The sequence below is a fragment of the Spinacia oleracea genome, chromosome 5 (genome assembly GCF_020520425.1).
Source record: "Spinacia oleracea cultivar Varoflay chromosome 5, BTI_SOV_V1, whole genome shotgun sequence".
NCBI lineage: Eukaryota > Viridiplantae > Streptophyta > Magnoliopsida > Caryophyllales > Amaranthaceae > Spinacia > Spinacia oleracea.
In genome coordinates this window covers 57,315,334-57,327,346 of record NC_079491.1, presented here as the reverse complement: position 1 = coordinate 57,327,346, position 12,013 = coordinate 57,315,334, and the positions used below count along the sequence as shown (strand labels likewise).

Here is a 12,013-nt window from a genome sequence, read left to right as displayed (position 1 = left end):
TGGACAATTTATAGCCACTCATTTTCCATTTGTTACCCCACCATCACATGTTCACCAAAATTCCTTAATTACCGTGCAAATAGTAACCGTAAAGATCATTTAGGAACGGAGGTAGTATATTATAATTGCCAATTTATCCAATATGTATACCTTCACTTGAATGATGTGGAAGTAGATTTACAGTTTTTCGAGAGGTTGGAGGTGACACACTATTTTGGGGAGGCGAATAAGACTGCAAACTTTTGTACTATTAAAGGTCATTCATGTTCGTCACTCACCAATCCGTGGACTATGAACCATGGTCACTCACCTAGTTTTTTTCTTATCCCAAAAAAAATATAAAAATGGACATCTCAATCACTATTTTTTTATTCCTTTCGTTTTCCCTTGTGCAAACCAAACAAACCCGTTATTAGGTAGTCCGTACTAATCGTTGAAATAGAAACCACACCGTTGATTTCAATAAAGATAGTAACGTGGCAAAATCGGAGCCATTAATAGACCCTCCTCCAACACCGGCAGTGAGCCCAGCCGTTTCCGAGTACTCACCGTCTCCCCCCTCTTTTATTTTCCTCTGTTCTTCCCCAATTTTTGAATCGACAATCTCAATTTTACGCTGACCTAAAAATCCCATTCTCTCTCCTCTCATTCTTCCTCTTCCTCTAAGACTTAGGATTGCTAAGAGCTTGCTGCGGATTTCTGAATTCACAAATCTTCCATTGATTTTGGAGCTAGGCTTTTTCTTTTCTGCGGTAAAAATTGTTTGTTGCTGGTCAAGGTACTCTCTTTCAGATTTTTCAGTTGACCTAAAAAGTATTATTTTCTGTATGTTTCGATTTGAATTGCGATTCATGATATTTTGGTTTTCTTTAACTTTCTTTTAAAAAATCTGGATTTAAATTGTGGAATTGAAGTTATAAATTCAGAGCTTAACCAATATGAGTAATTGAGTATACCCAAGTTTAAGTTTTGCATCATACATGGATTTTGTTAAAGTATTCTGAAATTATTGGTTGTTTTGATCAAGGGACACGTCTGGAGAGTGGAGAACCCAGGCTTTCGTTGGGTCGAGTTTTTTCATAGGCGTTGATATTAAATATTGTTATGTTCTGACGGGTTATGGTTTCGGGGATAGGGAATGTGGTATTGTTTCAGTTTCCTGAATTGTGCAAGGTTGGTGGATTAGAGGTAGGCATTTAAGGAATTAGCAATGGTTCCGTTACCTGTTTAAAAATGTATATTAATAGATAGTCTCGAACACAGCACTTACTTTGGGGTAATACTGATTCACTTGGACCGTCTCTGATATAATAAATATGAACATGATATCGTATACCGTAACAGCATCGCTTGAGTTATTAAGAATTAAGACTCGTTTTGGATCATTGGAGTAAAGAATAAAATTCTATCCATATATTGAACTTTGCAAACAGAAATATCTATCATAAAATTTTGTATGCTCTGGGATTGAAGAATTTGGACCTCCGAATAATGGGAGCTAAACCCGATGCCTTACCTGCTTTGCAAATGCTTGAGCTCTATAAAAACTTGTGTTTAGTGGATTTTTTTTTATCTATGCCGTATCCAACTTCAGCCCTCATCGCTACCCTTGTAATGCTGTAAGGTACTGAGGTGATATTCAGTTGCTCTTCTGATCAAGGGTCTGAAATGAGCTACCTCTGCTCAATTGTAGTGGTAATTTGTACATGCAGTTGACCTTCTAACCCTACACTAGATGGAGATCCGTTGACTTTGCGACAGTTTTGTTTATTTTCAGTGTTAATTTATATACTACCTTGCTGGCCAATCTAATTGTTTGTGGCAAGGAATGTGGATCTGGTGCCATTGTAGTTAGGTTCCCCTTGACAGATGTTTTAGTTGTTGAGTTTAATAGTACCTATGAATCTATGATTGATGAATGTTGGTAATTAAGGTTTGAATTCTGTAACATTCATTGAATGTTTTAGAGAACATTTTTTCTCAAAAAGTTGCAATCTGTGTTGCTATATTATTAGACGTTATGCAGTTTGAATCAAGGCGAGGAATGAGTTTATTGATGTTGAATTATTGATGGTTATGCTTTTCCTTTCGGAAAAGAACATTTTATTATTTGGCCAGTCAGAAGAGTTTTCATTGGCTAGTTAGTTGGTGTATTTTTCTTGGTGATACTTGTCTGTTTAGACTTTAGAGAAATGGGATGGGTATATGTGGGCTATGAGGATTCCGCTGGAGGGAAGGCCGTGTCATGACAATTGGTTCTTGGTTCATCGTGGGCATAACAGTGTGTTTGTGCATCCATTACAGGAAAGTTTTGCAAACATCCTGATCCTCATGCCAAGAGCCTTGCAGGGTTAACTTCAGCAAGTTACACAAGAAATGGATGGTCGCTATGGTCTTCAGCATGGATGGGAAAATAACAGCGTAATTGTGGTTTCCTTTTTAATCACCTATATGGGATATGGGATGATAATACACGAATTAGGGCTCATGTGATTGTCCATTATTTCTGGCATCTCATCCTTAAAGAGCAATGAGAGAAAGCCGTGGACATTGAGGATATGGAATGATTTTCCCTGTCTTGTACCATGACTGTTTCTTGCTGACATAACTTATTCTCTTCACTCCACAGGCATTGGAGGCATATGGTGCTGTCCATGAGTCAAATTACCGGTGAGTGATTGATTGTTGCTTTAATATGACGATAACACAGTTATATGTACGTTGTTTTACTTTTGCTCTTTGTTTGCAAGTGGTCACGGTTGTGTGTGGTTGTGTCACTCTTTGATTATTTGACATTTTGGATTTATCTTTCTATATATATGTAAATTATTTGATAATCATTCTAACTTGCTTGCTGATTTAGTGTTGTAGTATTTAATATTTTATCGTGGGTAATTTCACTAACTTGCTGGAGAAAAGTGAGATTTCATAGATAGGGCGTCAAGTGAAAATTCTTTGTGGGATTTTGGGCGAGGATAGTGATTTTTTTGCTCATATTCATGAGGTTTCCCCGAGAAAGTGCCTTTTTAATGCATCTTATGATCAGAGTTCTTTCTTTAGGTTTCCTAAATTTGAAGAAAATTGGTTCTTCTTTGTAACTCTCTTATCTTTCTTTAGGTTTCATATTCAATGTTTTATTGTATTGTTCTCTCCCTCTTTGGCCCCTCTTATGTTTCCTTGGTGGGGTTGGCAGTGCTTATGATGATAGGAGATTTTTAGATGAAAGGTTCCCCAGGGATAGTGCATACTCAAGGGGCACATTTCATCGAGATATTGAGAGAGACAGTTATGGGGATCCTCCACCAGTTGGTCTATGGCCTCAAGCAAGACGGAGAGGTTATGAAGAAGAGTATCCTCTTGAAAGGGAACCTAGAAGACATGACAAGTCATACTTTGAGCCATATCATGAGATGGATGATTTCCGTGATAGTCACAGGTACGAGTAGATGAGTGCAAATGAGAATGTTGATAGCTTTAGAGTTGCCTTGCTTACTGCCGACATCATGGATTTTACAGGGCTGGGAGATTTGGCATGCGTGAGCGTGATGATTATGCTTTTGATGATTATGATTATAAGCATCGTAGAGACAGTAGTCGTGAAAGAGATTATGATAATGGCAGACATAGTCATGATTCTGATTATGATAGAAGCAGAAAGGATGACAGTTGGAGGCGGCGTGGTTCACGTGACAGGAGAGCTTTGAGTCATGAAAGGGATTTGAGTCCTTATAAAAGGCATTCACGCTCCCGTTCACGGTCTCGTGGTCATGATGACCGTTCCAAATCGAGGTCTCCCCGTGGTCGTAGCCGTGGCCGTAGTCATCATGAGGACAGTTATGAGGATCGGTATGATAGGATGGAGAGACGAAGAGATCGTGATGATAAACGACATGAGCAATATTCTGTGGTATGTTTTTTTCAGAAATCTTGTCGATATACAGTCTTAATTCTTTTGCAAGTGGAAGCGTTGACAAATCTTGGTTTCTGCTAGACGCCTTCTGCTACTGTAGTCGTTAAGGGTCTCTCACAGAAGACCACTGAAGAAGATCTATATCAAATTCTTGTATGTTTATCTTATCTTTTTAGATGTCTGACTGTATCATCTGTCGTTCTATCTTTTTTGACCTTTAACTGAGTTATATCCTTTAATCAGGCTGAGTGGGGGCCTCTACGCCATGTTCGAGTCATCAAGGAGCGGAATTCTGGCATTTCCCGTGGATTTGCTTTTATAGATTTTCCATCAGTGGTTGGTGCTCGTTCCATTGTTTCCTTCTGAACTTTTTGTTCTTACTATTTTATGTTGGATTGAGTTAGAATATAAACCTTGTGCCACAGGATGCAGCGCAGGCGATGATGGATAAGGTTGGATTGGAAGGCCTTGTGGTAGATGGAAGGAAGCTTCTGTTTGAGTATAGGTATATATTATGATTCTGGCTTGACTGTCATTTGCTTGTGATTAGTTGTTGTCTCTTGAAGAAAGTTTATTTGCATCTTGGGATCTGGATTGATACTAACTGCAGTTAGGTTTTTTTTTTTTTTTTTTTTTGAAAAGATGCAGTTAGGTTATTTGTTTTTTCATGTCAATATTTTAACTATGGAAGATATTAATTCTATTGAGTTATAAGAAGCATACTTCTTTCATCTGAAAATCACGTTATGATGCAGTAGCAAGCCAACTGGGGGTTCAGGCGGCGCACCTTATGGACAAGATGGTCTGAGGTCCTCAAACACTAACCATAGAAGCACCGTCCCTTCTGATTGGATGTGTACTATCTGTGGGTGTGTCAATTTTGCTCGTCGAGTCTCATGCTTTCAGGTCATTTTTTTCTCTCGTTTCATTGATTTTATTACAAATAGACTTGTTAGAATCCTTGTTGCATATCATGATATAATCCAGTGCTGGTGGTGTAGCTTGCATGATTCATTTGAATGTTAAATAGTCTATATTTAGGATATAATTTTGTGGTCATCTGATGTCATATTTTTATACTATTGGTCATCAATATGCTTGTCAGCTTATCTGTTTACCTCCTAAACACTAACATACCCTTGAGGCAGAGATCTGTTGCTGAGCAGACTTACTGCTATGTAGAAAAACAATTAAATTTACATGTTTTCTTATGATATCCTCTCCACCTTTAATTTTCTACAATCTTGGAATTAAACCTCAAGGTTTTGCTGAATTTAAATGTACTAGCTTAATAAGAAAATAGGGAGTTTTTTCCATTCTTGCTGAACTTAGGGTTAATATTTGTTATCTGATGCAGTGTAATGAGAGCCGGACTGATGATGCTCCACCAGCTGACATGTCTTCATCAACTCCAGGACAATTGGGTAGAAAGGCAGCTGAGGCAGGTTGGTAGCATTTGCAAATCACATGTTTCGTTTGGTATTAGTTACCAGTAATTTGATAATGACTTAATGTATTCTCAGGGCCAACTCATGTTTTGGTTGTACGTGGGTTGGACGAGAATGCTGATGAGGAAATGCTTCGCTACGAGTTCTCTAAACATGCTCCAATCAAGGTACTTCACACAGATGAATTAATGCTTTCTTTCTGGTGTACTTTATTATGTTTTAGATGATTCTTGAAGGTGAGTTGCTTCTAAAACAAGTTATTTTATATTTATTTTGCAGGATCTTCGTCTTGTTAGAGACAAGTTTACCCATGTTTCAAGAGGATTCGCATTTGTTCACTTCCACTCAGTATGTTCTTTTTGTACTTGTGACAAACTCATCTATCCCATTTATTCATGGCTTCACGCACTTCTGAGGGCGTGGTTTTATGTCAATAATTTTGTCATTGTTTGTGCTTCGGAGCTATCGAGAAAGATGTTTTCCACTATTATTGCAAGTGGCTTTTATGCCCTTAATTACGCTAGCTTTAGAATTTGGACTTATTCGTAAGTTTTTTTTTTTTTTTTTTTTTTTTTTTTTTTAAAAAAAGTTTAGAGACTCGTGATTTTGTGTAGCAGTCTGTGGCTGCTGAACATGTCATAATTCATTCAGTCCAAAAATTTAAATTTGTGCTTCCTTGTTGAACAGGTTGAGGATTCCACTAAAGCCCTGGAAGCAACTAATGGAACAAACCTGGAGAGAAATGGTCAGATTCTACGTGTGGCATATGCAAAAAGCATACTTGGTCCTGGATCAGGGTCCTCCATGCATTCACAATCAAGCAGCCTCGCTGCTGCTGCAATTGAGGCAGCAACATTTTCTCAACAGGTAGAATTATTATAAGCTATATCGACGTTAAAATTTGGTTGTTTATGAGATCACACTATTCTAACTGCTAAGCCTAAAATGTGTCTTAGTGTGTCAATGATCTAATTATAAATTTACAAGGATCTTTTCCTTTGAGTTGAGGATTAGGAGGTAGACATTCCAGTAAACGTGTCTTCAGTGCTTTACAATATTCATCCAAGTTTCCGATCTCTTGGTTATTCGATTGAATTTTTTTTGCTTGCCAATTTGGAATCTCAGGCTCCTCATTTCTCTTTCAATATGGGATATTGGGATGTTGGGTTTTTTTTAATGCTTGATAAGTTGATAGAGACATAGACTTGATAGTTGTGGTGCAAAGGTCGCGTTTTAGATTATGCAGGCCAACATCTCATGTCCACCCTCCGTGCCTAAAAGATAGCCCCATTTTCACGGTCTCCAAACCACGACTTAAAACGTAAATATATCTAACTCTACACGCGTGAAAAATGTAAAAGTTGATATTCAAGAATACATATTGAAAGTTTGAAACGAATCTAACAAGACCCCACATGACTATATTATTTATTTTAGACTAGTGAGAATTTGAGGCAATGGGGTAATGATAATGAATGATAATGAATGAGTGAGAATTCATGGTCAAAATTTTCAAAGTTTGACCCAAAAAGTTGCAATTGCGCAATCTTTTAGGGACGGAGGGAGTAGCAATTGGAAATACTCTGTAAACATGAAGTCATAACAGATCAATGGTCATGATTTTGGTTGAAGCAATTGAGGGTTTTTAGCTGTTTATATGCAAAATAACCAGCTTTTAATCAGAACTCTCAGAAGCCAGTAAGATAGTTCTATCTGGCTTTTAATTTTGGACGAGAAGTTACTAAACACAGACTTTGCTGTTTGACATCATGAAAAGCGGAAATGGCAGTAAAAGTAACCAGAGATTAGCTAAGGCCTGAAGGTAGTAAGCGAAACAGTTACAAAGTGCTATTGTTGTTCCAGTGGTTTGCAATTTTGCATAATTTGAAGTACTGATATTCATCAGTTACTATCTCTCTTTTCTCTCAAGAGAGTGATCATTGGTGGAAAGACCGAACTTCTCATCTGTATCGCTCATTGCTAGTTTTAATCAGGATTCTTAGAAACAAAGCTCCTAGTTATAATTGTTTCGGTGGGCTGCTAGTAGTTCTTTTTACCCTGTCCAGTAAGTATCATGCTTCTTGATCACGAGGAAAGAAGCTAGAGGATTGTCCATGGCTGTTGATTCATTTAGTCGTCTTTTTGGAGAGGCAATTCCCCCAGCACTCGTGGCCAGGCTGGTCTGCAAGCGAGGCAATTGCTTGTAAAGTATGTCAACTTTGAAGATTGTGCAAGACAATCTCCCTCTTCAGTTGGTGTATCAGTACAAAAAACTTGCTTTCCTTTGCCTACTAAGCTAACTCACTTTAAAAGAATTCCTGACTTAATGTTGCCGAGCTTTAAAAGTTTTGAGAAAAGGAGCAAGGCAGTGCAACTGTGAATGTTGGACCTGGATGCTCTTTCCTCTCTTTGGTGCTGCCTTTTTCTCTGTTTTTTGGTCGCATATGCAAAAGATCTTCCCGTGTCCTACCTCTACTCTGTTCTAAGCTTCCTCTGGAGGGGAAGCCTTCTACCCAGTCCCTATTCACCTTTTCCTTAGTGCTGTATGTTGCACGGAATTTCTTTCCCCTGCTTTTTGAAAAGAAGCTCTAGACTTCCTTTACTCTGCATGCAATGTAGATTGATGCTTTTTCTATTGTGCAATTGCCCTAAACAAGCACTTATTCTGGCTTCGCATTGTTGTTCAGTATGATGCTGTCGGTTGGGCACCTAAGGAATATAATCCAGATGACAGACAACCAACTGGCAGCCAGGAACCAGCCACAGAGGTTGCTAGTCGAAAAGAAGGTTCTGCTCCTCAAGCTGGTTTTGTGTGGGATGAGGCATCAGGCTACTATTATGATGCTTCCTCTGGTTTCTATTATGATTCAAATACAGGTTTGTCCATTATGGTACTCCTCAAGCTGTTCATGGTTTCTGAAATGGCTGTATTTTGATTTCCTCTTTCGTAACTGTAATATTGTGTAAGCCATTCAGCAGTTGGAAAATTGACTCTTCTAAATTCATTGCTAATACTAGGTTAAAGAGTCAGACGCTGATTAACGTATTCAAGTTTTAATCTGTAGGATATTTTTAGGTAACAGAGAAGTCTTGGATGAGTAAGATTAGCGTTGGTTATGGGGGATTATTCCTTAGTGACGATATTCTTTTTCCTTGCTTGTGATCCACATATGTTCTTTCTGTTGTGTTGGAACTTTTAATATTGAACTTTTAGGAGTAAGATTAGCGCTGGTTATGGGGGATTATTACTTAGTGACGATATTCTTCTTCCTTGCTTGTGATCCACATATGTTCTTTCTGTTGTGTTGTAACTTTTAGTACTTGAACTTTTAGTGCATTTATTTCTGCTGCTGTTCTCTCACACTTTTAACTGCTCTCTTTCTACTTTCCCCTGCCTCCTGTGCACTTTTGTCCCCATCCCCTCTCAACCTACTAAGGAAGCATTTTGTTTAACCTCTGATGTCAGGTGTATGGCTAGTCCGGTTAGATATCAAACCCATGGGTTTGGAATAACTGAGAACTAAGACTCCTTTACATATTGCCAGATGTTTGGTTCATTAAATTTGAAGTAACCCCCCCCCCCCCCCCCCCCCCCCCCCACTTCACAGTAAAGGTTTTGAAGTAAAAATCTTAAAAATAAATCCCATTTTGTAAATTTTGTTAACTGGAAGTATGGGTTTAATACTTCAATTCATTCTAAACCCATGCCTGATACATAGAATGACTGAACCAAAAGCCCTGTAATAGCAATGATAGTTCTTGATCAACTAGGCCGGAATGACCTTGGACACAGGAGTTACTAAGACGATATAGAGCTGTGAGTCTGTGACAATATCTCAAAATGAAATTTTACAGTGTTCGTATCGTGCCTGAACGGTATCTGGAATGGGGGAACAATTGGCCCCCAATAATTATGATAGTTCTTGATCAACAAGCTCAGAATGAACTTGAAGATCTGAATTACCAAAATGAATTAAAGCTGCGAGCCAATATTTCAAGATGAAACTTCACATTCTTTGTACAGTGTCCCTAAATCTTCATGTTGAGTAATTGTTGCTGTCACTCATTGCATAGCTGAGATAGGTTTGATTGATTTTCTAGTATTTTACTGCTCTACACTTCTGTGCTGGTTAGTGTGTGTGTGCACATGTTACTGTTGACACTTATGAATCATTATGTGAACTTTGCCTGCCTGAAATCAAATTACAGACTGTGTTATTGTTGCATGCATTATCGTTTCTTTATGAATTATCCTAATGGACAAAAACATTCAGGTCTATACTATGATGGTAATGGTGGGGTATGGTACTCATATGACCACCAAACTCAGCAGTATGTTCCTTGCGTTGATCAAAATGCTAACAAGACAGTGGAAAAGGAATCAGAAGCTCCTAAGGCAGAGAATAGTACTACTAGAAAAGTAGTGATTTCTGCACCTGCAGCTACGATAATATCGAGTGAGAAACCTGCCTCATTACCTGATGCCGTTCAGGCAGCTGCCTCTGCTGCGTTAGCTGCTGAAAAGCGAGAGAAAGAGAAGTCCAAAGAAATAAAACTTGCTTCCAAGAGCAGCATTTTAGCCAACAAAAAGAAAATGAACAATGTGTTGTCGATGTGGAAGCAGAGAAGTCATGAAGGTCAAACACCTCGTGTGGCGCTAGATGATGGTCAGTCTAACATATCTGGTGACCGTCAAAACTCCATTTCAATGTCCTTGAAGTCAAAAACAGTGGGTTTAAAGGAGAATGTGATTGCTAGTTCTGGGTTCTTCTCAACTACATCAGCCCCTCAGACCACAGTTTCGGAATCTGATGTTAAGCCTCGTCCTGTGAGCAACAGCACTGGAGGCACCTTAATGGGAGTAATTAGAGGTTCTGGAAAAGGGATTATCAAATCCGATACGGTTTATCCAGGAACGACTAGTCTCTCCACGCCGTCATCATCCTCATCTCGCTCAGTTGCTGTTCCTGCAACAAATTCTGATATGCATGGAGGGGCAACTTCATTTAGAACCGATATATCTGCTCTTGGCACCTGTACACCACCTGCAGCCTCAGCAAGTGGAAGGAGGAGATTTTCTGAGACACCTTTGCAGTCTGCATCTATTCAGAGGGAGCTGCATCAGACTACATACCGAGACCGTGCCGCTGAGAGACGCAGAATGTATGGGTCAACAGCTTCTTATGGTGACGATGACCAGGAGTTGGGAGATCCAAGTAAGCTGTCATTTTATTTTGAATAATCTGTCTTACTTCCTCTATTTGTTAAGCATTGTTCTTGTCTGTTTAAAACACTATGAAAGAGAAAGGAAGAGAAAAGGATAGTGCTAGTTTTTTGTTTCAAGTACTGATAGTAACTTTTGAGTACGCCAGAAATGGAAGTAGGACGATCATAGCGAAACAGAAGTACTGTCTGTCCGGTTATGTTTAGTTTTAATAATATTTTTTCAAAAGGACATTCCTGTTCTTTCATTTTGCTATTTGAGTGTGTATTTACACATTGGAATTATCCTGAAAAAACGGTTTATTAAAATCTTCAACGCATTTATTGATTTGTGTGGAAATTCGTGTTTACTTATGAATTGGCAAGATCAAGATGTGGGGTTCAGAAAGGGTGCATCAGATTTGGGTTCTATGCCGTTTCCACCTGGTGTTGGTGGCCGTGGGACAGCAGACAGAAATGTGCAAAATTATGATGTGATTTCATCTGACAAAGCAATTGATGAAAGTAATGTCGGTAATAGGATGCTTCGCAACATGGGTTGGACCGAGGGATTGGTATTACTCTTTCCTTTCATGTATGCTGATTATAATCTTTGCTATGAATTGCTAAAACACTTTAGAAGTATCTACCAGGAAAATGTGTCAGTGGTCAGCTTTTATTGTGTAGTAGTCATATACTCATATTCTATTTACTGACACTATTCTGGGTATTGGTTGTCCTTGTGTCTTGTTTTGGTGTGTTGTACTATATGCAGGGACTAGGGAAGGATGGTAGTGGGATGGTGGAGCCTGTTCAGGCACAGTCATTTGACAGTAGGGCGGGTTTGGGAAGTCAGCAAAAGAAGGTAGATGCGGGCTTAGAAGTGCACCCAGGAGATAGCTACAAAACTTTAATACAAAAGAAAGCACTTCAAAGATTTCGAGACATGTCTTGAATCAACCAAGCAAACCGTGAGAGAGTGCAATTTTGGAGCTTAGGACATATCAGAACAAATACTATTTGAACATGGACCATGAGTTGCTTTTGCCCGCTAACTAGGATTGTTATCATTTGGCTTCTTGTACAGAACTACGGAATTTTATTATTTCGGGAATTTATTTGCAAGAGTAAAATGTTATTTTTTTTTTTTTGCGTTTTTGTCACTTGGGGAAACTAATAAGATTATACATGGGAAATTCCCCATTTTTACTCATTAAGAATTCCAGAGGTTGTAGGCTTGGACTTGTTTGTGCCCACTACTTTGTTCTTGATCCAGGAAGATTTTCTCATCATGTACTACAGTACTACTACTTTAGTCCATCAGTACCTTTTGTAAATTACTAGTTGTTGGACCGTGCGCTAGCGCGCACGGTCCCCCAAGATATAAAAATTAATCGGCTAAAATATCATGCAAATCACGATGGTAATTAACTTGCAAACATAGGTACAATAG

At 38.7% G+C, this 12,013-nt stretch overlaps 1 protein-coding gene across 5 annotated transcripts; it reads left to right on the top strand.

The window, feature by feature from the left end:
* The first annotated feature begins 485 nt into the window (after positions 1–485).
* On the top strand, positions 486–11,802 carry LOC110778991 (SUPPRESSOR OF ABI3-5). 5 transcript variants are annotated; one of them, XM_021983524.2, is made up of 17 exons: positions 495–778; positions 2,305–2,421; positions 2,630–2,670; positions 3,194–3,436; positions 3,517–3,907; positions 3,992–4,063; positions 4,154–4,246; positions 4,336–4,415; positions 4,669–4,816; positions 5,268–5,355; positions 5,434–5,525; positions 5,638–5,706; positions 6,046–6,225; positions 8,046–8,235; positions 9,633–10,574; positions 10,948–11,135; positions 11,336–11,802. In XM_021983524.2, exons 2-17 carry the CDS (start codon positions 2,377–2,379, stop codon positions 11,513–11,515), a joined length of 3,042 nt encoding a protein of 1,013 aa, XP_021839216.1. In that variant the 5' UTR covers positions 495–778; positions 2,305–2,376; the 3' UTR covers positions 11,516–11,802. The 5 variants fall into 5 exon arrangements, with proteins under 5 accessions (XP_021839217.1, XP_021839216.1, XP_021839215.1 ...); XM_021983523.2 differs by having other exon boundaries at positions 499–778; positions 4,666–4,816; XM_021983525.2 differs by lacking the exon at positions 10,948–11,135 and having other exon boundaries at positions 486–778; positions 4,666–4,816; positions 11,336–11,492.
* The last annotated feature ends 211 nt before the right edge of the window (positions 11,803–12,013 follow it).

Excerpts from the sequence above, each read along its gene's own strand:
- LOC110778991 (XM_021983523.2), top strand. The coding sequence starts at position 2,377 with ATGGATGGTCGCTATGGTCTTCAGCATGGATGGGAAAATAACAGC. Across the intron at positions 5,526-5,637 it reads CTAAACATGCTCCAATCAAG|GATCTTCGTCTTGTTAGAGA; the intron begins GTACTTCACACA and ends TTTATTTTGCAG. Across the intron at positions 10,575-10,947 it reads CCAGGAGTTGGGAGATCCAA|ATCAAGATGTGGGGTTCAGA; the intron begins GTAAGCTGTCAT and ends TGAATTGGCAAG.